The following is a 25,702-nucleotide window of genomic DNA, read 5'->3' as shown; positions in this document are numbered from 1 at the left end:
TAACATTACGATGACGTTGCAGCAACGTTCTGCTAACGTTCCAGGAACGTTTTTCTAACCTTTAGATACCGTTCCAGCAACGTTAAGAAAACTGGAAATTTTAACGTTTTTAGGAAATTTCAAATCGCAACATGAACTAAAACAATTTTAAAAAAAATTTTTTTTGTTTGGTTTGTTTTTTTTTTGTTTTAAAAGTGTTTTAAAAAAAAAAAAAAAAAAAAAAAAAAAAAACCTATAAAGTATAACTATTAAGCTAGTAGATGTATTATCAATACTGTTATTATTTTATAATTAGCCTATACTGTGGCCCATACAAATAAACCGATTACTTTTAGCCAGCTCTCCTGATATTCTGATTGCTTATATTAGTGTGGCAAGGTGTATGAAAGTAATCTGCAATAATTGCTTTAGATGGGATAATAATGGCAGGTTCCCCTTGTTTAGCTGGGAAATCTGCTCAATTTGTTAACAGTAAGTCGACAACTCAGAACGACAATTATAACAACACATTTAAACATCACATAGTAACGACTGAGTGAAACAACACACAGCATCGACAAAGTGCAATGACACATAGCATCAACAGAGTGCAACGACACATAGCATTGACTGAGTGCAACGACACAGTCATGACCAAGTCAGCATCAACACAGCAAGACACAAGCTCAGAGAAGGAGGCCCTACACAGAGTGGGGAGAGCCGCAGGAAAGATCATTGGGGTCGTCCTCCCAGACATTCCAACTGTGTACACCTCGCGCTGCATGAAACGAGTGAAGAACATCCTCCAGGACCATTTACATCCAGCCCATTACCTCTTTCAACTGCTGCCTTTGGGGAGAAGATATAGGTCCATCAGGGCCAAAACCAGCAGGCTAGCCAACAGTCTTTACCCCCATGCATTCAGGTTGCTTAATGGACATACTACCCCCCCATTCCCCATCGGACATCCCTTTGTGACACATCCCTTTGTGACATGTCTCTGCCCATACACCATCAATATCTGTGACCTGGATATTGCATTGCTGCAAAAAATATTACGATTTATCAATTGCACTATGCACTTTAATGGACATAGCACTTTATGGGGTTTTTCTAGAGGGATTTATGGGAAGTTAACTTAGGTCCAAAGTCATTCTAGGGGTATTTATGGGGAGTTAAATTAAATTAGGTACAAAGTCTTGGGTAAATTCTTTTCATGGGGACATATATAGATAAGGCAAACGGGTGAACAGCTTAAAATTATATGCCTGTCTGTTTGTTTTTGCTCTAACAATATTTCGTTGTTATGATGTAGCAATGACTATATAAAATAAAACTGAACTGAACTGAAGACGACACAGTCAAATGACAAGGAGGGCAACAGACGACAGGAGTAGCCTAAGTTGAGTTGACACAGACAAATGTTGAGTCATGTGAGCAATCGACATAGGCAGACAAAACAGACATTGACAGTAAGCATAGACATAGACATTGACACATAGACATAGACAGCAGCTTAAGCATTTTGACTCAATTTTGGCACAAATGGAACCCCATACTTTAGGGCTTTACGGTCTTGCTGAGTGCTGTTTCCATACCAAGCTGTTATATATATATACTTTCAATGGTGGCTCTGTAAAAGTTCTTAAATAATTGCTGACGTAGCCTAAAGTACTTCAGGCGTCTGAGGTGAAAAAGACACTGGCGTGCCTTTCTCACCAGTGAGTCAACATGATTGGTCCAAGTCAGATCTTCAGAAATTGAACACCAAGATATTTAAAACTCTCTACACTTTCCACCTGAGAGTCGCTGATCTGGAGTGGTTTGTAAACTTTCTGCTGATCACGCCTGAACTCTATAAACATCTCCTAGTCTAACATTTAGGAGTAGGTTGTTGTCTTGGCACCAGTTTGAAAGTCTGTATACCTCATATGTCATGAAGGATAGGATAATGTCTTTCCTCTACAAGTAGGCCTAGAGGTGAGTTAAAAAAAAAATGGACTCACACAGTGACTGTCTGTCCCGTGTCTATAGTCAGCACCGCGGACAGCGACATGCCGCGTAAAATAATATGCTCCTCCATCTATGGTTTTATTGCTATTTTGCAAATAGTTATACAGTATGTACATTGTTTTATATATTGTCTGCGGAGCATAATCACATGTTGTCTCCCCCACCCCCCCCGTCCACCACCCCTTTTACCCGTGCTGTCCTCCCCCAAAAAATATCAGTCATAACCAAGGGGATTTCTCAAATGTAATTTACTAACTTGTCCAACTACATACATGTAGGCATATGAGCAGTGAGCACTATATTCAAATGTCTCAATTCAAAATGTAAAAATCAATACACATCAGTACATCAGCCCAGCAGTCAAGCAAAAAAAAACAAAGCATTTTCATTATGCCAAGAGAAACCAACTATTGCTTTCCCCCTGCCAAGAACATCAGACATAATCAAGGGGATTTCTCAAATGTAATTTACTAACTTATTCAAAATGTCTATCAATTCAAAAAGCCAAAATCAATACTATATATTGCAGCATTGTGGGTCGGTCAAATCTGTATTTTTCCGACTTTATTTCACGGGCCCTGAAAGCAACTCCTCTGATTGGGCAAAACTTTCAAAAGCATCATGGGAAAGGTAAAACTGCTTTAGCATCACAGCTAACGAATAAGATATAGACAAAAGATTATCAATAGGCCTATTAGATCTAAGAATATGGATATATTGCACAAAGTCTTCTGAAAGAAATACGAGTTCTAGGAAAAGAAGCGCAGACTGTCAGCGGACCGGTCTTTTATACTTCTCTGCTTACTGAATTAACTCACAAAGCGCACCGTGCTGAAATACGAGAAGGGTTGGGCGCAACCAAGTCTCACCCATAGGTGGGGGGGTTTGTGTGAAAAATGGTTTTATTTGCTTGCCAATTACATTGAATCAAGAAAGCCAACCACTTATCATTGTTTATTACATTCATCATTATGATAAACTGGGGGGGTTAAACTGTCCACTTTTGATTATTGTTAACCCCCCCCCCCCATCCCTCAGATGATACATTTGCAGGTACTTGTGGACCAACTCTACTCTGACAGATTGGGGAGGGGAGTGATAGTTGTCATGTAATATTGATTTATTTATTTATTATTATTATTATTATTATTATTATTATTATTATTATTATTAATAAATTAGTGTTCATAAATGAGTAATGTATGGTCTTTCAACAATTTCAATTGAATAATATAACAATTTACAGAAAACATTGTTAAAGCTTGTGTCATGTGGTGCCCCCCCCACTGGTTGTGAATGGTTGGTGCCCCTGGGCACTGGCCCAAGTGCCCTTATGGATAATCCGGGCATGTTTGTGATGTATTGTTTTCTATGAATGTGTGCAAACCAATAAAATCAAATAGAAAATCGTGACAAAAGCATTTCGTTGTTACATGTGAGAAGGGAGATGTTGCTTAAGTTGGCCAAAACATTAATAAAAAAAATTCGAACATTAATTTCAGCATTGGATTAGTCATTATTGACTTCCAATTCGTTTCAATAGTCATTATGTTATCATAAGGCAATATTTGTGTTTTAATAATGTGTTTTACCTGCTATTTACCACAAACTACTTTCAAATTTCACAAGCTTTTGGCTGGCTGGTAGCTGGTGCTAATTCCCATCTGTGCTTAGCTGTGACATTAGGTGCACACCCCTAAATGCATTAAAGCAGCTGCCGATTGGTTGATTAGATAATTGCATTAACGATCAATTTAACAGGCGTTCCTCATAATCCTTTAGGTGAGTGTAGGTGCTTAGCAAAGTTATCTTATTGCACCTGTAGTATCTTTACTGTTGCCCGGAACATGTCCGTTATTTTGGAGCATTTCGCTGCCTCCTCCTCCATAATATTTTTTTCCTTTTGAGTCTGACCTTCTTAGGGCTACCTTTCCCTTTTCTTTTTTGGCTTTCCATCATTAGACTCACACACTGTCTGTTAACTTTAGGCTACCACACTTCCAAACGTGACGAGGAAAAAAAAGAGGTCCGATGGCTTTACGTCATAGGCCGACCAGGGCTAGGCCATTTGGGGAGGGGCCGCTCACTGATCGCCTCTATATTTCTAAAAATCCTAGACATGGTTGTGATCAGCATTTCGTTAGTGCTTTCTGATTAGCCTGTGTTTAAGTAGGTATTGAAATAAGTGGCTGCTGCGGCCCGCCGTACGGGTTGAGCGGAGGCTGCACAGTTTGACCAACGGGCAGCCACCGGATGGTGTTGCTAAGAACTTGCAATGTATAACTATTATCAGACCGGCCCTTACGGCCTCAAAACACTACCTCACTACACCTACACCTACACTCCTCTCCCCCTGCCCTTATAAGGACCACAATGGCAATAAGTCCATTATTCCAGACCTACCTATCGAAACATCACAGCATCCATGTAAATATATATTAAGATACAGAAAGCAAAACACTCTCCCCAAAGACATTACTTATCAGTATTACTTCGTAAACAATAATAGAAATTCAGTTATGCACTAATATTATTTAAGACATATTGGGAAATAAAGGAAAAAAGAAGAAAAGTTTACAGATTTCTTTAGTTTCAGGATCCATCCTCTTCTTGATGTGCAGTCCTTGTCCGACATGGAGTTCTTGTCAAATGTGCGAGTCAGGTAGCCTATTTGAGCAAGAAGGAGAATTAAGAAAAACAGAATTAACAGATTAAAATAAACCAATACATCCGCATTTAACCTATGCTCTGGGATGTACTATTGCTGGAGAGATTAAGGTGCTACGTGTGAAATACCGTAATTAATTACTCTTTGTTAATCTGTTTTGTGAAAGAACTTGAGTTGTCTGTATAATCTGATTTGGTCAACTGGGACATGATAAATCTTTACCTAGTTCAACCTGGATCTGATTAGAGGTTCAACACTTTGAGGGCAGAAACTGATCAACAGCTGCTACCCTACAATGCCTTCTGCAAGACACATTGATATAGTGTCAATTTTATCAATAGCTATGGTTGGTTGGTACAGAGAATCAGAGATCCAGCCGCAAAATGAGTCAAATTTTATAACTTGCACACACTGACCCTAACCCTTGTCACAGCGTAGTAAAGCATATTGCTATCGTCAGATGAGTAACAATAACTTTGTTCGGCTCGTTTTCTGTGACTCGTGTAGCGTGGGGCATAGCGGAGTTAGCAAGCTAGCTAACTCACCAGCCGCTGGTTGGCTTGCTGAATCCATTGTGCTTTCATTCTGCACTGGTCACAGAAAATGAGACAAAAAGTGGGTCTGTGGTCCCTGGTGGAAAAGTTTGCACTCATTCATTGTGTATCGGAAGTGACTAATTAGCTGCACAAATCATGCCCTCTTCCTCCATAGACAGGTATGTAATATGACTTTTTATTAAATAAATTGCAAGACGTGGTTTTTACATTAATATATGAATTTGTAGTTGGCTAAAACAAAGCTAGCTAACTAGCATGAAACGTAATATTTTATAATGGCCTTGCTGTTGGCTTATCCTGCCCCTGTATCCTGCCTCTAGGATAAAAACTCGATACTAAGAATCTGCATGCTTATCATGCTGTTTGGCGCCATCCCTTTGAAAGTGTTCTTCAAAAGTTGTTCCTTAGAAATCATGTTGTGATTCCCTATCCTCTTTTTCCCTTAACATGAGGCAACACCGTTTTTGAAATGGTCACGTAATTTAATCTATTTGATTTGTGTACACAAATACGTTTATCTCGTGATGGTCAGCACATTTTTTTTTATCGTGATGGTCAGCACGTTTTTTATATAAAACAATTGGGATGGGTTGGGTTTAGAAAAAGAATAACGGGACGGTTGGGTTTAGAAAAAGAATAACGGGATGCAGGACAACAACGGCACGGTTGGGTTTGGGAAAAGAAGAACAGGATGGTTGGGTTTAGGAAAGTCCTGGGTTAAAGTCCTGTGTTGTTTGACCCATCCACCCCCCCAACCAACCTCCTTATGTGGATTTTCCGGGCTTTCATACTACTCGCTACCGTAGTCACTTTTAATACCACGTCATCTTCTCATTGAGAATCATGCTGTGATCACGAAATATGCTTCCCATTGAAATATATTAATTTAAAAAACGTGCTGACCATCACGAAAAAACTAGATGAACATGGCCATGCACATGCATCAATTTACGTGACCATTTCACGAACTGCGGTGAGACTGCGTTGCATGAGGACTATGACGTGAGTTATTGGATCAAAGGAGAGTCTTAAAATTATATGTTCTGATGTCACCTTTCTTTTTGGAGGGATTAGAGGTGTCTTACTTTCACGAACTGCGTTGAGACTGCGTTGCATGAGGACTATGACGTGAGTTATTGGATCAAAGGAGAGTCTTAAAATTATATGTTCTGATGTCACCTTTCTTTTTGGAGGGATTAGAGGTGTCTTACTTTCCTCACACGCAAGAGCTTTTGTAGTTACGCGGATTACCACTTGCATAATTAAGGTATTTTAAGACTTGGCAGACCTCTCAAAACTTTGTTTTTGGTCGAAAATTAATTAATGATATTTTCGGGACATTCAAGACATCCTTTATCATGTGGATAAGTATCTGGAGTCAATTTCGTTGTTTCTTGAGAAAATAATGGACTGTCTTAACAGTAACATTTAAAAGCCCAGGAGAAACCCAGGCATACACCATGTCACCAGTTATCGCTCTTTGTTTTGGAACGCTCAAATGGAGTTTATACAGGTGTTACTATAATGATTTTTTTAAATGGTGAGCAGCAACCAAATATTGATAATGTGGAAGTTTCTGCCTTTTGCCTTGGCGTGACTTCTCACTTTTTGCAGACAATACAAAGGCAGAATACAGTAACTTCAAAATAGAGGTCAAAAGTCAAGTTGTAATGTAGATAAATTTAAAAAAATAAGTTGAATTGCACAGTTCTGTGGTGTTTGTCTTACATAACTTCCCAAATTAATTTATTATTATGCAATGGATGCATTTCATTTTGTTATCAATGTGGAATTATTCGTCTCCATCCAAAGTAAGTACAAATTTGCTTTGAAGCTTAAGTCAGCATTTGATACACATAGTCAGTGTTACTTAATATTACACTACTATAGTTAGAAATAGTAAGAAGTAGACAATATTGGCTATAAATATGAAGACAAATAATGGCTCAAAATAATGGCTCAAAATTCTATTCTGTCTGTATATTTATCTATCTATCTATCTATCTATCTAATTCCCATTTTAATGGAGTGGACGGAAATCCGTTTTGTAACAAGATTATTTGGGCATTTTGTGTCTTAAGCAGGACTAAGCAGGACACCTCTGCCAACCTAACCACCTAATCCAATTGGAGGTCTCTGAAGTACAGGTATAAAAGCTAAAGTCAGATGTGGGGCAACAGTCACCTAAGGAGGTTGGAAGTGACAAGAAAGGTCAACTGCTAAGGTCCTCCTTCTACGATCAGAATGGCAGAAGAGTGGGGAAAACAGGCATTTGCTGCCAGGCGGTACAATGAAGATGCAACACAGAGCGGTGGCTTTGCTTACACAAACAGCAATCATACCAGAGGTACGCTATTATCATTTTACTTTTTTAATAATTCATTGACCAGAGCAAATCAGATTTTGTTGACTTTTAAAGCAACTATGTCACTATGGCTGAATTTTATAAACTTACAATTATTGTATTTGGTTATTATTATATCTAAATTGTGTGACTAAATATGAGATTGCTTTTTTCTTTTAGGTCCCTTTGAGGGTCCAAATTACCACATTGCTCCGCGATGGTGTTACCACATTTCAACACTGTGGATGACCATAGTGGTTGTCGCATCACTCTTCACCAACGGTCTCGTCTTGGTGGCCACAGCAAAGTTCAAGAAACTCCGTCACCCTCTGAACTGGATCTTGGTAAATCTTGCAGTTGCTGATATATTAGAGACAATTCTTGCCAGCACCATCAGCGTATGCAACCAGTTTTTTGGTTACTTCATTCTGGGACACCCAATGTGCGTCTTTGAGGGCTACACTGTCGCATGTTGTGGTAAGTGTCGCTGTTCTTTCTCTTAGATTGGAAGGTGTTTGGAAAAAGACTTTTCTTTGTTGCATATGTTATCAGGCCATAAGTTAAAGACCTTTACTTAGTATCCTTATTCTTTCACAGGTATTGCTGGTCTCTGGTCCCTCACTGTCATCTCCTTTGAGAGATGGATAATTGTGTGCAAACCCTTTGGAAACGTCAAGTTTGATGCCAAAATGGCCATAGCTGGAATAGTGTTCTGCTGGGTTTGGGCAGCGGCTTGCACTGCTCCCCCCGTCTTTGGATGGAGCAGGTAGCCTGCTGTTTTTTTATCTTAAAAAAAATAGATTTTGGAATTAATCAGTAAAACTGTATACTAAACATTTTCTTGCATCAGGTACTGGCCTCATGGACTGAAGACTTCCTGTGGACCTGATGTATTCAGTGGAAGTACAGACCCTGGAGTCCAGTCCTACATGATTTTTCTTATGATTACATGTTGTTTCATTCCTCTGGGCATCATCGTTTTTTGCTACCTTGCAGTATTTATGGCTATCCATTCAGTAAGTTATCTTACCAGCAGTTTTATACTGTTTTATATACAGTAGATCACAGCCTGGCAGTATCTCTCACTCTGTTGATTTGTGGATCACAGGTTGCTATGCAGCAGAAGGAATCAGAGTCAACCCAGAAAGCTGAGAGAGAAGTATCCAGAATGGTCGTTGTCATGATTGGCGCATATTGTTTCTGCTGGGGACCTTACACTACTTTTGCCTGCTACGCTGCGGCTACCCCTGGATATGCCTTCCATCCTCTGGCTGCTTCCATGCCTGCATACTTTGCAAAAAGCGCCACCATCTGGAACCCAGTTATATATGTCTTCATGAACCGACAGGTGGGTACAACAATAACATTGCCACATTGATCAACTTGAATCGGATGTGTTTGTTTTAAATTTGTAACATACCGTTTTATTTTTTCCTCATCAGTTCCGTTCATGTATCATGCAACTCTTTGGCAAAGAAGCGGATGATGGCTCTGAGGTATCCACATCAAAGACAGAGGTCTCCTCCGTGGCTCCTGCATAAAGCTGTTGATGTCCTCCCTTTTGGAAAAAACAACAACAGAGAACCGAGAGAGAATTATGATTTGTACAGTAAATATGAATATATGAATATAAATATGTATTGTTTAATTATTTATTTTTAGTAAATATAGCTTTCTTGCAAATGACAAAAACAACAAAAAAATAAAGCATACATAAAGAAAATGAATCATTATATATGACTGGTCTTTATTCAGATGAACATAAAAATATCAACCATAGTGAAATTTTTCCTTCTGGTGACTTTTAATAACTACCAGTGCAGAGATTGTTCATTACTGTTAGAACCTTGAACATTTCCCTTATAACTGGTGCTAATGTTACTGTTGAGTAAGAGACCATACTAACATTTTAATGTCTTGAAAAACTTTGAAAGATATGTTTATGAAGGAGCTCCAGATTGTGCATCTTTGAAATTCTCTAGTAGACATTATTGTATAATGTAACATGTGCAGTTAGTTAAGTTATTTGATTGAATTAGGGATTAATTCTGAGAGTCCACAGAGTTTCTGAAAATCTACACCCTTAAAGGAGTTTTCTGAAAAATCAGTTTTCATAAAAATGCAATTTATGTGTGGACAAAAGGTCAAAACGCTTTAAAATAATACCTGTGCAGATGTGGACTTAGCCTCAAACTGCCTGATTTTCACAACAGAAACCAAAATAAATTTAGTTAAAATGTAATTTAAGCTGAATGAATTAAATTGTTCCCACTGGTGTGATTAATGATGGAATGAGTGTACAATAGCCAAGAGCAACACAATGCCAACCTGTCACAAAAGACCCCACAACAACTTCCAAAGAACTGCAGGCCTCACTTGCCTCAGTTAAGGTCAGTGTTCATGACTCCACCATAAGAAAGAGACTGAGCAAAAATGGCCTGTATGGCAGACTTCCAAGACGAAAACCACTGCTGAGCAAAAACAACATTAAGGCTTGTCTCATTTTTGCCAGAAAACATCTTGATGATCCCCAAGACTTTTGGGAAAATACTCTGTGGACTGACGAAACAAAAGTTGAACTTTTTGGAAGGTGTGTGTCCCATTAAATCTGGCGTAAAATTAACACCACATTTCAGAAAACGAACATTGTACCAACAGTAAAATATGGTGGTGGTAGTGTGATGGTCTGGGGCTGTTTTGCTGCTTCAGGACCTGGAAGACTTGGATAAATGGAACCATGAATTCTGCCGTCTACCAACAACTCCTGAAGGAGAATGTCCGGCTTGATTGGAGTTGTTGCTGCTAAGGGTGGCCCAACTAGTTAGGTTTAGGGGGCAATCACTTTTTCACACAGAGCAATGTAGGTTTGGATTTTGTTTTCCCTTAATAATAACAACCTTCATTTAATAACTGCATTTTGTTTTTACTTGTGTTAACTTTGACTAATATTTAAATTTGTTTGATGATCTGAAACATTTAACTGTGACAAACAAAAAACAAAAAATAAGAAATCAGGAAGGGGGCAAACACTTTTTCACACCACTGTATTGTAAATAACAGTGAACAGACAAATATTATGACAAATGGAATTATACAGATAAAGAGTTAACAGCAAGTAAAAATGTTTTAGGAAAATGGAGAAACAAATAAATGCCAGTGATAAATTATGTGTGTTATTACCAGGCTTTTCATTCCAGATGTGAAACATGTATATTCTTTTAGGCTTGTATTCTGTCCTAAATTCTTGTTTTTCTTACAAGAAATGTCTAAATTAGGTGACCAGTAATTGTTACTTAATTAACCTTTGCAAGCAAATGCATATAATATATTAGAAATCCTTGTGAATGAGTTAGAAAAGTACTGTGTTTGTTGTATAAGGATTCACATACATATATACAACCTGCAGTCTAACAGAGAATCAATAAAAACAGATGACACAATTACTGACAATGTGGGCAAACGCTCTGGCTTTAGATCATCAGAAAGTTGGGCTTCTGAGCAGTGGCGATTCCTCTAGGAGGACAAAGGAAGCCTGGCCTCCCTGTAAAAATATAAAACATAATTTAACATATGGAATTATAAATTTACGGTTGTGTCTTTTACTGATTTTGCAATTTCCCTTAACAAAACATTCCATTTTCATTTCCTTCTATAGCTGTTGGAGCGAAACAGCGCCCCGCTGTGCACTGTGTGGGTGGTGCAGTCCTGTCTGTGCTCTGTCTAGCAATTGCACCTGACTGCAGTACGCAGATCGGGGTTGGGCCAAATGTGGGCGGAGCTAAACGTTTGACTCCGTGGGCGCGCCATCTGGTGGCGGACATCAGGCAGCACATTCTCAAACGTCAATGCAACACCTTTATAATATATATTATAGATATATAGATTATAATAAATAATGATATTTGAATTATAGATATATAGATTATAATAAACAATGATATTTTAATTGTAAAAAGGAAAAAAGAAAGGGGTTGGGTTTAGGAAAAGAAGAACGGGGAAAGCAAACATGACTCCCGGGAAATGAGCCCTGGTCTCTGGGGAACGCCAGACAACAACTGACGGTTGTTAAGGCAGAGGCGGAGTGGCAATCGGGAAAGTCTGGACGGACTAACCTGCCGGCTGCCTGCCCGCGAACGGACGCTATCTGCCCGCGGACGGACACTGCCTGCCGGCCGGTGGTCTACATAATTTCCCGGTAGATGTTTTGGTTCCACTCCGCCGCTGGGTTAAGGAAAGGATAACGGGGAAAGCAAACGTAATTCGCGGGAAACGAGCCCATGTCTCTGGGGGACGCCAACAACGGACGGTTGGGTTAAGAAAAACAACAACGGGAAAAGCAAACTTCAAACGCGGGAAAAGATCTTCGGTCAGCTTGAAAGTCCTGCGTTTTCCCCTCACACCAATTGCCAGAGTGATAGAGAAATGGCTCTGCCAATTGCTATTTGGCAAGTGGGCGGAGTCAAACGTTTAGCTCCACCCACATTGAGCCACTCCTCGATCTGCGTACTGCAGTCAGGGCTTACTCCTGTCTAGTGGCCAGTAAAATCATAGACAGTTAAAGAAATGGACAGTAGACTTCGACGGAGATCAGTGAAGTCAATTAGAAGCACGTTTCCGGTGATGGCTGAGCGTTGCTGCGCAGCCTCCAACTGAGCTTGATGACGTAAATGTGACGTGATCAACTTGTCTGAAATTGGGCCTGGGAGGACTTCCAGCTAGGAGTCAGTACGGATGGCGACCAAGAGGACACGGGCTCCGCGGTTTACTACCGACGCCTCTTTTTCCAACTACTTGATGGCATTGTGAAGCATACAGACACAACGTTTCCAAGACATGAAGAATCTGAGTTTTTTTCATGTCATGGATAATGCATTGTTCAAGACGTACTCCCAGCCTGCAGGATTCCAGAGCCATGAGATCACTCAGATGGTTGAGACCTACACACTGTTTGATGAACAGAGACTGAGAAATGAACTGCCGGTCATCTATGCAGATGACCTCTTTCACAAGCCACCAGCTGAGCTGCTGGATATGCTCGTAACAGATGAGCTGACCACTGCCTTAACTGAGGTTTGCAAGCTACTGAGGCTTATGCTGTAAACATGTAAACGTATGCTTGGTATATAAAGTCACTCACAACCTAGGTCCACCGACACTCAACAGAAGATCAGATACTGTTTGAGTAACAAGGGGATCCTTTCCGCTGCAGAAAGGTCAGCCTGGTCCATCAGAGGGTTAAGTGGAATTTAATCCCAAACCACATCAGACAGTCAAACACATATGTCTTTTACTATGCAGCTAAAACACTGGATGGTCAATACATAGACATGTCAGCACTAAAACTATGTATAATACATTTATTCGGTTAGTTTGTAAAACATATATGAATTTTACTTTTTGTTTCCTTCTAGTTTAATACTGCTTTTATTGTTCTTAACAGCTGTGTCTGTTCTAATCTTTTCTTTCACCTTATACTCTTATACTATTGCTTTGTTGTATATTTTTCTGCTTCTGTGTTGTGTCTAGTCTTGTGCTAAGTTCTGCGTTGTGCTTTCTTTTGTTGTATTCTGTTTCTGTGATGTTTTGTGCTAAGTTTTGTTATGCTTGTGTTGTCTTCCTTTTTGTTTCTTTGTATTTTAAAAAGCCTTTTTTAACATTGAGGGCAGGGGACTACAGATGAAAAATTGCCTTTTGGCTAATTCTGGCTTTTTTAACCCATGGGAAATCATGTGTTTTATTAATTCTCCTTTCATAAAATAAACTGAACTGAACTGATACCCGTTACAAGTAGCTACATCTGCAGAAAGGTCTTTTTCCTAGCTGAAAAGGATTAAAACCTTCCTCAGAAACAGCTGTGGACAAGAGAGACTGGGTCCCTTAGCGAAGATGTCAGTGGAAGCCACTGTAACACAAGGACCTGAAGTCCTGTGGAGAGCTATATGACCGAGTCACTGTCAAGTTATCTGGGTTTCATCATCATCATCATCATCATCATCATCATCATCATCATCATCATCAGTGACTGCCTCAAACTTGAAAAAGACTTAGGATAGGTTCCCAATGCCGAGGGCTTTGTTGTCCTCATCTCTCATCTGGTTGGGAAGGATCAGGATTTGACCTTTTCTAGCTGTTTCACCTGATTTCCACTCCTGCCGCCCACTTTGGCCTGACCGGACCCATGGTTTGAGAAAGAAGCCACCAGCTCTCAACATTTCCTCAACTGCTGCTGTGACTTTGTCCAGTTGTTTCAGGTCGTTGTGGGAAGTTAAGAGGTCATCCACATAACTATCCTCAAGCACTCTGCGTTCTTCCTCCAGGTGAGAAAACACATGCAGTCTTGTGGTTTCTCACATAACTAGTTGTGCATTACCCCAATATTGACTCTTGGGATGGCATTTCACCTATGTCCTCATCTTCCTTGTCCCTCCAGAGGAATCAGTGGAGATGCATTTCCTCTTCCTCCAGCCACACTAAATTGTACATTTATAAGGGTACTATTTGTGTACCACTGAGGGTGAGTTGCAGAACAAATTTGCTGAACATCTGCCGTTCAATGACAATAAAACGTATTCTATTCTATTTTCTTCATGTCTCCTAGAGTTGCGTACACACCTCTTCTGAATCTCAACAGGACAGCTCTGATTGGATTGAGAACATCTGGCCCCTTAAGAAGAAAATCATTCATGCTTAGTCCTTTGAACTTCTGACTGCTGCTCCACACAAGTCTTACTGGGGTTGTCACTGAGTGAGGGTTTGGCGCCACCAAGTGGCTTACATGCACCTCTTAAACCCATTTCATGGACTTGGATTGCATAACAACACACAGCATCGACAGAGTGCAACGACACATAGCATCAAAAGAGTGCAACGACACATAGCATCAACAGAGTGCAACGACACAGTCATGACCAAGTCAGCATCAACACAGCAAGACGACACAGTCAAATGACAAGGAGGGCAACAGACGACAGGAGTAGCCTAAGTTGAGTTGACACAGACAAATGTTGAGTCATGTGAGCAATCGACATAGGAAGACAGACAGACATTGACAGTAAGCATAGACATTGACACATAGACATAGACAGCAGCCTAAGCATTTCGACTCAATTTTGGCACAAATGGAATCCCATACTTTAGGGCTTTACAGTCTTGCTGAGTGCTGTTTCCATACCAAGCTGTTATATATATATACTTTCAATGGTGGCTCTGTAAAAGTTCTTAAATAATTGCTGACGTAGCCTAAAGAACTTCAGGCGTCTGAGGTGAAAAAGACACTGGCGTGCCTTTCTCACCAGTGAGTCAACATGATTGGTCCAAGTCAGATCTTCAGAAATTGAACACCAAGATATTTAAAACTCTCTACCCTTTCCACCTGAGAGTCGCTGATCTGGAGTGGTTTGTAAACTTTCTGCTGATCACACCTGAACTCTATAAACATCTCCTAGTCTAACATTTAGGAGTAGGTTGTTGTCTTGGCACCAGTTTGAAAGTCTGTATACCTCATATGTCATGAAGGATAGGATAATGTCTTTCCTCTACAAGTAGGCCTAGAGGTGAGTTAAAAAAAAAAATGGACTCACACAGTGACTGTCTGTCCCGTGTCTATAGTCAGCACCGCGGACAGCGACATGCCGCGTAAAATAATATGTAGGCATATGAGCAGTGAGCACTATATTCAAATGTCTCAATTCAAAATGTAAAAATCAATACACATCAGTACATCAGCCCAGCAGTCAAGCAAAAAAAAAAAAAAGCATTTTCATTATGCCAAGAGAAACCAACTATTGCTTTCCCCCTGCCAAGAACATCAGACATAATCAAGGGGATTTCTCAAATGTAATTTACTAACTTATTCAAAATGTCTATCAATTCAAAAAGCCAAAATCAATACTATATATTCCAGCATTGTGGGTCGGTCAAATCTGTATTTTTCCGACTTTATTTCACGGGCCCTGAAAGCAACCCCTCTGATTGGGCAAAAACTTTCAAAAGCATCATGGGAAAGATAAAACTGCTTTAGCATCACAGCTAACGAGAATAGAATGACCGAAAATGAATAAGATATAGACAAAAGATTATCAATAGGCCTATTAGATCTAAGAATATGGATTTATTGCACAAAGTCTTCTGAAAGAAATACGAGTTCTAGGAAAAGAACTGTCAGCGGACCGGTCTTTTATACTTCTCTGCTTACTGAATTAACTCACGAAGCGCACCGTGGTGAAATACGAGAAGGGTTGGGCGTAACCAAGTCTCACCCATAGGTGGGGGGCTTTGTGTGAAAAATGGTTTTATTTGCTTGCCAATTACATTGAATCAAGAAAGCCAACCACTTATCATTTTTTATTACATTCATCATTATGATAAACTGGGGGGTTAAACTGTCCACTTTTGATTATTGTTAACCCCCCCCCCATCCCTCAGATGATACATTTGCAGGTACTTGTGGACCAACTCTACTCTGACAGATTGGGGAGGGAAGTGATAGTGGTCATGTAATATTGATTTATTTATTATTATTATTATTATTATTAAATTAGTGTTCATAAATGAGTAATGTATGGTCTTTCAACAATTTCAATTGAATAATATAACAATTTACAGAAAACATTGTTAAAGCTTGTGTCATGTGGTGCCCCCACTGGTTGTGAATGGTTGGTGCCCTGGGCACTGGCCCAAGTGCCCTTATGGATAATCCGGGCATGTTTGTGATGCATTGTTTTCTATGAATGTGTGCAAACCAATAAAATCAAATAGAAAATCGTGACAAAAGCATTTCGTTGTTACATGTGAGAAGGGAGATGTTGCTTAAGTTGGCCAACACATTAAGAAAAAAAATTTGAACATTAATTTCAGCATTTGATTAGTCATTATACTCTTTGACTTCCAATTCGTTTCAATAGTTATTATGTTATCATAAGGCAATATTTGTGTTTTAATAATGTGTTTTACCTGCTATTTACCACAAACTACTTTCAAATTTCACAAGCTTTTGGCTGGCTGGTAGCTGGTGCTAATTCCCATCTGTGCTTAGCTGTGACATTAGGTTCACACCCCTAAATGCATTAAAGCAGCTGCCGATTGGTTGATTAGATAATTGCATTAACGATCAATTTAACAGGTTTTCCTGATAATCCTTTAGGTGAGTGTAGGTGCTTAGCAAAGTTATCTCATTGCACCTGTAGTATCTTTACTGTTGCCCGGAACATGTCCGTTATTTTGGAGCATTTCGCTGCCTCCTCCTCCATAATATTTTTTTCCTTTTGAGTCTGACCTTCTTAGGGCTACCTTTCCCTTTTCTTTTTTGGCTTTCCATCATTAGACTCACACACTGTCTGTTAACTTCAGGCTACCACACTTCCAAACAAGACGAGGAAAAAAAAGAGGTTTGATGGCTTTACGTCATAGGCCGACCGGGGCTAGGCCATTTGGGGAGGGGCCGCTCACTGATCGCCTCTATATTTCTAAAAATCCTAGACATGGTTGTGATCAGCATTTCGTTAGTGCTTTCTGATTAGCCTGTGTTTAAGTAGGTATTGAAATAAGTGGCTGCTGCGGCCCGCCGTACGGGTTGAGCAGAGGCTGCACAGTTTGACAAGCGGGTGTTGCTAAGAACTTGCCATGCATAACTATTATCAGTCCGGCCCTCGCGGCCTCGAAACACTACTGGACCACCGGGAAAAGTCCTGACTCTCCCGATTGCCACTCCGCTACTGTGAGAAAAGATGAAAATCAAACCAATAGGCTGGAAATACCATTAAAACCAATGCCTCTGGGTTTAGGCCATCATGGGTCATCTGTGCTGCAGGGAAATGCAATGGTTAAAAATGTAACCTATTTTATGTAAACTGCTGTGAGACTGAGTGACACTGAAGCTGAGCCGCAAATGATAGTTTCAATACTGATTAGCATTTGACTGCCTCACCCCAACCCTACACTGTAATAAATTTCATGTTAGTTTAACTTGGAAATGCAAGTTCCCCTGCTGCCTTGAAAATCGAAGTTCACTCAACTTGAAGCCTTTGTTTCAACTTAGAAATTAAAGTTAATGATGTTGATGTAACTACAGTGTTCTAGTTTTGTTAAAGTTGTTCTTTTAGTTGATTTAACTTTGTATTACTTGGTTTAACTTCATACCTTAAGTTAAAACAAATAATTTATTTTCTTTAATAATGCAAGAAACCTTCCTTGCCTAGTATACCAGACATACTTTTCTGCTTTATTTCAACTCACAGTTTCAAGTTAAAACATATAACCACATTTATAGTGGAAACAGCATGGGTGCTTGGGTGGGGCCACCCCAGGGACCCATGCAAAATAGCAGCCTCTCTGCAGATCTTGCATCACTTGACATAAAATGGCTAGTGAAGTGACATACTACAGATCAACAGCTGAAGGAAGCCTATTAATGCTCAATGTCTAACACCATAATACTCCAGCTCTTCTTATCAAACATAACAGTCACTTAACTCATGGTTACAAATGTAAACCAGCACAACAATGATAATTACCAGGCAACAAAACACTACATTCTAAACACACGTTTAATAAACGGAATTCATAAAGTTACATTTGTATTTCGAACAAACTGCAAACTTTTCAGCAAATTTTAACACAGCTCTATTTACCGCCTTGCATCATGGGAATTGGCCAGCCAATGAACCAATTGCAGTCCTGACTGCAGTAAGCAGATCGGGCTTGGGCTAAATGTGGGCGGAGCTAAACGTTTGACTTTTGAAAAGAACTTTCCATTTCAATTTGAGAAGAGTGAAATTTATTGAAAAAAGTTGTTGACAGGTACTCCCTCTGCTGGTGGCACCAGTGCTTTCTTGTTTGCCACAACACGTGATATATTTTAGTAGAAATTTGAATAGGCTACATCACTTATCGGCGTTGTATAATTAATTTATTGTGTCCATGCTTTAACTTTGCCGTGGAAGTTATTTTAAACTCGAAAGGCAGCTCTTTTATGTTGCAACACACACACAAGCTTTTTTTTCAACTGATAACTTAACTTACATACCCAAGTTCAATCAACACATACATTTTAAAAAAAAATAGTCAACCCAATGAATAAATGCAAGTTTAACTTTCAAAAACTCATAAAGTTGAGTTCAAAATCCAAAACTTGTATAAACTCGTTCAGTTAAAAATAAGAAATAAGTGGACATAACTAAATGGGTCTGTAATATTTTACAGTGTAGCTGCTAAAGAATTAATTAAGTCAGTTAAGTCTGTTATTTAGCATAGAGGGACCAAGCCTCTTCTTCCTCCTCAGAAATCAAACAATCACGTTGTTTAGACCACCAATCACGAATAGGCCTAGTTCCGAACTAGTGGAATTCCAGACCTACCCATCGAAACATCACAGCATCCATGGAAATATATATCAAGATACAGAAAGCAAAACACTCTCCCCCAAGACATTAGTTATTAGTATTACTTCATAAACAATAATAGAAATTCAGTTATGTACTAATATTATTTAAGATATATTTGGATATAAAGGAAAAAAGAAGAAAAGTTTACAGATTTCTTTAGTTTCAGGATCCATCCTCTTCTGTTCTGATGATGTGCAGTCCTTGTCCCACACAGAGTTCTCAATTAACAAATCTGCGAGCCAGGTATTTAAGCAAGAAGGAGAATTAAGAAAAACTAAATTAACAGATTAAAATAAACCAATACAGGGTTAGTTAACCTATGCTCTGGGATGTACTATTGCTGGAGAGATTAAAGTACTACGTGTGAAATACCGTAATTAATTACTCTATGTTAATCTGTTTTGTGAAAGAACCTGAGTTGTCTGTATAATCTGATTTAGTCAACTGGGACATGAGAAATCTTCAACTAGTTCAACCTGGATCTGATTAGAGGTTCAACACTTTGAGGGCAGAAACTGATCAACAGCTGCTACCCTACAATGCCTTCTGCAAGACACATTGATATATTGTCAATTTTATCAATAGCTATGGTTGCTTGGTACAGAGGCTCTTGACCAGGCAATGATGGGCATATCTGTTTTAAAACAACCTTAATAATGAATGATAAAGTGAATAAAAATACAGTAAATAAAAGATCCACAAATGAAGCAGGAACTTTCATTTTGAGATGATTTTGGCGGCCCCTGTGGAAAAAAAGAGTAGCACTGTGTTTTCCTTGTGTTATAAAGATCTTGATCTGGCTAGTTCGTGCATTTGTTTTGGAAGCAAGTAAAAGAAACCTCTACCATAGAAATAAAATGGACAGAAAGGATGTTTCAATTAAAATCAACGTGGTCAGAGCAGCGGCCATTTTTATGTGTACCGTTGCCATCACACGGGACCGGACTAACTTCTTTATAAATACAGAAGTTAGTACGTTTATAAACTGAGGTTTTGCAGTAACAGCCGAACGAGTAGTAACGTTACGAGAATCAGAGAGCCAGCCGCAAAATGAGTCAAATTTAATAACTTGCACACAGGCCAGCTGACAGTCTTGCTTGGGCCCGGGACGAGATAAGCTTAGATGGGCCCCCCGCGCCCAGATCTCTCCTTTTTCCTTGCTCTTCCTCTCCCCTGCTCTTCCTCTCCTGTTCCTCTCCTCTCCTGTTCATCTCCTGTACCTCTCCTCTGCTCTTCCTCTCCTGGTCCTCTCCTCTTCCTCTCCTGCTCCTCTCCTATGCTCTTCCTCTCCTATGCTCTTCCTCTCCTCTGATCTTCCTCTCCTCTCCTCACATCTCTCACTGAAATTAATGTGATCAGTCTCTGATCCATCCTGCTCAGACTCTCCGACAGGGCAGCGGGCCCCTCCCGCATCTCTCTCTCTCTCTCTCTCACCGGTAGCCTGACTCTGTCCCTCCGTTGCGGGGCAGCGGGCCCCTCCCGCATCACTCTCTCTGTCACCTGACAGCAGCTGGATCTCTCTCCTCTCTGTCTCATCCTCTCTGACGGAGCTACCAAACTCAACTCTTTCTGTAAAAGAGAACGTGTTGTGTCAGGCTTTTATACAAGCTAATGGACGTTAACATGAGAGCTGGCCTGTTAGCTTACGTTACATGGCTCGTAAACGTTGGCTGCGCTGTTTCTTACCTTGCTCTACGTTGACAGTTCCAGCTTCACCGTCACCACCTTTTTTAAAAATATTTGTTTAGAAAATCTCTAAGGCCTCTATTTTCTTCTTCTCTTTTCCTTCCTTTTCTGAGCACCGGACTTGTGCTGACCGGACATTTTGAGCATACTGAACTTCAAATCTACTGAAAACAACATCAACTTTTGATAAGTGGCCAAACCATTTTTGTGTTGGGGTGGGGGGGTTCTTGACCACTATTTCAAGGACAATTAGGAAGAAAACAAATAAAAAGCTTTTATGTAACTCAAATATTACATATTTTTTTCCACAAATAGGCCTATTTAAAAAAATGTTTTTCAATTATTCCATTATTTAATGAGGGCCCAGTTCTGGGCCCCCAGTTCTGCCCCCCCCCTACTGTGGGCCCGGGACAACAGACCCGTTTGTCCCCCCCTATCGGCGGGCGTGCTTGCACACACTGACCCTAACCCTTGTCACAGCGTAGTAAAGCTATCGTCAGATGAGTAACAATAACTTTGTTCGGCTCGTTTTCTGCGACTCGTGTGGCGTGGGGCATAGCAGAGTTAGCAAGCTAGCTAACTCACCAGCCCATTGTGCTTTCATTCTGCACTGGTCACAGAAAATGAGACAAAAAGTGGGTCTGTGGTCCCTGGTGGAAAAGTTTGCACTCATTCATTGTGTATCGGAAGTGACTAATTAGCTGCACAAAGCATGCCCTCTTCCTCCATAGACAGGTATGTAATATGACTTTTTTTTATGAAATACATTGCAAGACGTGGTTTTTACATTAATATATGAATTAGTTGTTGGCTAAAACAAAGCTAGCTAACTAGTATAAAGCATAACATTTTATAATGGCCTTGCTGTTGGCTGATCCTGCCCCTGTATCCTGCCTCTAGGATAAAAACGAAATAATCTGTGCATGCCTATCATGCTGTTTGGCGCAATCCTTTCGAAAGTGTTCTTCAAAAATCGTTCCGCAGAAATCATATTGTGATACCCTATCCTCTTTTTCCCTTAACATGATGATTATGACGTGAGTTGTAGGATCAAAGGAGAGTCTTAAAATGCTATGTCCTGATGTCATTTCTTTTTTTCTGGAGGCATTAGAGTTGTTTTACTGTCTTACTAAATGTAATTGCAGTTTTACATGGATTACCACTTGTCTAACTAAGCCGCTTTAAGACTTGGCAGACCTCATGTGCCAAGGGTCCCCAGCTCTACTGCCCTGTAAAGGCAAAAGGCTGTAAATTCATTTTTGGTCTAAAATGAGTTAGTGATATTTTTGGGACATTCAAGACATCCTTTATCATGTGGATAAGTATCTTGAGTCAATTTTGTTGTTTCTTGAGAAAATAATGGGTTGTCTTAACAGTAACATTGAAAAGCCCAGGAGAAACTCAGGCATACAACATATCACCAGTTATTGCTCTTTTACTTTGTTTTGGAACACTCAAATTGAGTTAGGGAACAGGATAGCAATAAGTAAATGGCTATAAGTAATTTTAAAACATCAAAAACATACATCATCACTAGATTTTATACAGGTGTTACTATAATGATTTTTTTTTATTCTCACTTACTGCAGACAGTACAAAGTCAGAGTACAGTGACTTCAAAATAGAGGTCAAAAGTCAAAAAGTCAAGTTTGAGCTCAAGATCTGTTATGTAGATACAGTTCAAAAAATAAGTTGAATTGCAGAGTTCTGTGGTGTTTGTCTTACGTAACTTCCCAAATTAATTTAATATTATGCAATGGATGCATTTCATGATATTAAGTGTCCCAATGTGGAATTATTCCTCTCCATCCAAAGTACAAGAAAAGTTTTCTTTGAAGCTTAAGTCATCATTTGATACACATAGTCAGTGTTACTTTAATATTACACTACTATAGTTAGAAATAGTAAGAAGTAGACATATTGGCTATATCAGATATCAATGAAGGCAAATGATGGTTCAAAAGTCTGTCTGTCTGTCTGTCTGTCTGTCTGTCTGTCTGTCTGTCTGTCTGTCTAATTCCCATTTTAATGGATTGGAAGGAAATCCATTTGTAACAAGATTATTTGATCACTGCTTAAGACACGACCAAGCAGGACACCTCTGCTAATTGATCCACTTATCCTATCAGAGGTCTGTGAAGCACAGGTATAAAAGCCAAAGTCAGATGTGGGGCAACAGTCACCCAAGGAGGTTGGAAGAGAAAGGTCAACTGCTAAGGTCCTCCTTCTACGATCACAATGGCAGAAGAGTGGGGAAAACAGGTATTTGCTGCCAGGCGGTACAACGAAGATGCAACACAGAGCGGTGGCTTTGTTTACACAAACAGCAATAATACCAGAGGTACGCTATTATCATTTTACTTTTTTAATAATTCATTGACCAGAGCAAATCATATTTTGTTGACTTTTAAAGCAACTATGTCACTATGGCTGAATTTTATAAACTTACAATTATTTTATTTGGTTATTATTATATCTAAATTGTGTGACTAAATATGAGGTTGCTTTTTTTCTTTCAGGTCCCTTTGAGGGTCCAAATTACCACATTGCTCCGCGATGGATTTACAACCTTACAACACTGTGGATGTGCATGGTGGTTGTCGTATCAACCTTCACCAACGGTCTCGTCTTGGTGGCCACAGCAAAGTTCAAGAAACTCCGTCACCCTCTGAACTGGATCATAGTAAATCTTGCATTTGCTGATATAGTAGAGACACTTATTGCCAGCAACATCAGTATATGCAACCAGTTTTTTGGTTACTTCATTCTGGGACACCCAATGTGCATGTTTGAGGGCTTTACTGTTGCAACATGCGGTAAGTGGTCGCTGTTCTTTCTCTTTGATTGGAAGGTGTTTGGAAAGAGAGTTTTCTTGGTGTCGCATATATTATCAGGCTAAAAGTTAAAAATGTACTTAGTATCCTTATTCTTTCACAGGTATTGCTGGTCTCTGGTCCCTCACTGTCATCTCCTTTGAGAGATGGATAATTGTGTGCAAACCTTTTGGAAGCGTCAAGTTTGATGCCAAAATGGCCATAGCTGGAATAGTGTTCTGCTGGGTTTGGGCAGCGGCTTGCATGGCTCCCCCTCTCTTTGGATGGAGCAGGTAGCCTGCTGTTTTTTTATCTTAAAAAAATGTATTTTGGAATTAATCAGTGGAACTGTATACTAAACATTTTCTCGCATCAGGTACTGGCCTCATGGACTGAAGACTTCCTGTGGACCTGATGTACAAAATGGAAATGCACTGCCTGAATTGAATATCCAGTCCTACACGCTTTTTCTTATTATTACATGTTGTTTCATTCCTCTGGCCATCATCATTGTTTGCTACCTTGCAGTATTTATGGCTATCCATTCAGTAAGTTATCTTACCAGCAGTTTTATACTGTTTTATATACAGTAGATCACAGCCTGGCAGTATCTCTCACTCTGTTGATTTGTGGATCACAGGTTGCTATGCAGCAGAAGGAATCAGAGTCAACCCAGAAAGCTGAGAGAGAAGTATCCAGAATGGTCGTTGTCATGATTTTCGCATATTGTTTCTGCTGGGGACCTTACACCTTTTACGTCTGCTTTGGTGCGGCTAACCCTGGATATGCCTTCCATCCTCTGGCTGCTGCCATGCCTGCATACTTTGCAAAAAGCGCCACCATCTGGAACCCACTTATATATGCCTTCATGAACCGACAGGTGGGTACAACAATAACATTGCCTCATTGATCAACTTGAATCGGATGTGTTTGGTTTAAATTTGTAACATACCGTTTTATTTTTTCCTCATCAGTTCCGTTCATGTATCATGCAACTCTTTGGCAAAGAAGCGGATGATGGCTCTGAGGTATCCTCATCAAAGACAGAGGTCTCCTCCGTGGCTCCTGCATAAAGCTGTTGATGTCCTCCCTTTTGGAAAAAACAACAACAGAGAACTGAGAGAGAATTATGATTTGTACAGTAAATATGAATATATGAATATAAATATGTATTGTTTAGTTATTTCTTTTTAGTAAATATAGCTTTCTTGCAAATGACAAAAAAAAAAAAAAATAAAATAAAGCATACATACAGCAAATGAATCATTTTATATGACTGGTCTTTATTCAGATGAACATAAACATATCAACCATAGTGAAAGTTTTCCTTTTGGTGACTTTTAATAACTACCAGTGCAGAGGTTGTTCATTACTGTTAGAACCTTGAACATTTCCCTTATACCTGGTGCTAATGTTGCTGTTTAGTAAGAGACCATACTAACATTTTAATGTCTTGAAAAACTTTGAAAGATATGTTTATGGAGCAGCTCCAGATTGTGCATCTTAGAAATTCTCTAGTAGACATTATTGTATAATGTATCATGTACAGTTGCAAAAGTTATTTGATTGAATTAGGGATTAATTCTGAGAGTCCACGGAGTTTCTGAAAATCTACACCCTTAAAGGAGTTTTCTGAAAGATCAGTTTTCAGTGACCTAAAATGCAGTTTACCTGTGGACGAAAGGTCAAAACGCATAGAAAAAGCTTAGTTTAAAATAATACCTGTGCAGATGTGGACTTAGCCTCAAACTGCATGATTTTCACAACAGAAACCAAAATAAATTTAGTTAAAATGTAATTTAAGCTGAATGAATTAAATTGTTCCCACTGGTGTGATTAATGATGGAAGCAGTGTGCAATAACCAAGAGCAACACAATGCAAACCTGTCAACATTATTGACTAGAGAACAGCAATACAGCCCTGCAACCAATGTACGGTTGTAAAGTTCTACCCAGCAGCAATACACCCTCCAAGTGAACTGATCAGATGAATGGTTGTCAAAATAAAACACACACACACACACACACACACACACACACACACACACACACACACACACACACACACACACACACACACACACACACACACACACACACAGGGTCCTTGATTTATGGTAATTTGGAATTGCATTTGGAAGACCTCTGCCCCCTAACGTTATTCTTTTTTTTACTGTAAATGTGGTGTGACATTTATTTTTCTTTATTAGCATTTTTTAACAACAACTACATAATATTCTCAACAAGGGTGAAAAACATAA

At 39.4% G+C, this 25,702-nt stretch overlaps 2 protein-coding genes and 1 long non-coding RNA gene across 3 annotated transcripts; 2 read left to right on the top strand and 1 right to left on the bottom strand.

Moving 5' to 3' along the window:
* Positions 1 to 2,224: 2,224 nt before the first annotated feature.
* Positions 2,225 to 9,065, bottom strand: LOC120557301. The gene is made up of 2 exons (XR_005638955.1): positions 8,982 to 9,065; positions 2,225 to 4,659 (listed from the first exon to the last, which is right to left on the bottom strand). It is a non-coding gene; the product is annotated as an uncharacterized LOC120557301 (long non-coding RNA).
* Positions 7,384 to 9,199, top strand: LOC120557298 (red-sensitive opsin-like). Its single transcript, XM_039797489.1, has 6 exons — positions 7,384 to 7,564; positions 7,742 to 8,038; positions 8,159 to 8,327; positions 8,412 to 8,577; positions 8,670 to 8,909; positions 9,004 to 9,199. The coding sequence occupies exons 1-6, from the start codon at positions 7,462 to 7,464 to the stop codon at positions 9,100 to 9,102; spliced, it is 1,074 nt and encodes a 357-aa protein (XP_039653423.1). The 5' UTR covers positions 7,384 to 7,461; the 3' UTR covers positions 9,103 to 9,199.
* Positions 9,200 to 22,794: 13,595 nt separating this feature from the next.
* LOC120557297 (red-sensitive opsin-like) lies at positions 22,795 to 24,607 on the top strand. Its single transcript, XM_039797488.1, has 6 exons — positions 22,795 to 22,969; positions 23,148 to 23,444; positions 23,566 to 23,734; positions 23,818 to 23,989; positions 24,082 to 24,321; positions 24,416 to 24,607. The coding sequence occupies exons 1-6, from the start codon at positions 22,867 to 22,869 to the stop codon at positions 24,512 to 24,514; spliced, it is 1,080 nt and encodes a 359-aa protein (XP_039653422.1). The 5' UTR covers positions 22,795 to 22,866; the 3' UTR covers positions 24,515 to 24,607.
* Positions 24,608 to 25,702: the final 1,095 nt, after the last annotated feature.

This window comes from Perca fluviatilis, chromosome 4, assembly GCF_010015445.1.
Source record: "Perca fluviatilis chromosome 4, GENO_Pfluv_1.0, whole genome shotgun sequence".
Classification (NCBI taxonomy): domain Eukaryota; kingdom Metazoa; phylum Chordata; class Actinopteri; order Perciformes; family Percidae; genus Perca; species Perca fluviatilis.
This window is presented reverse-complemented; position numbering and strand designations above follow the sequence as displayed.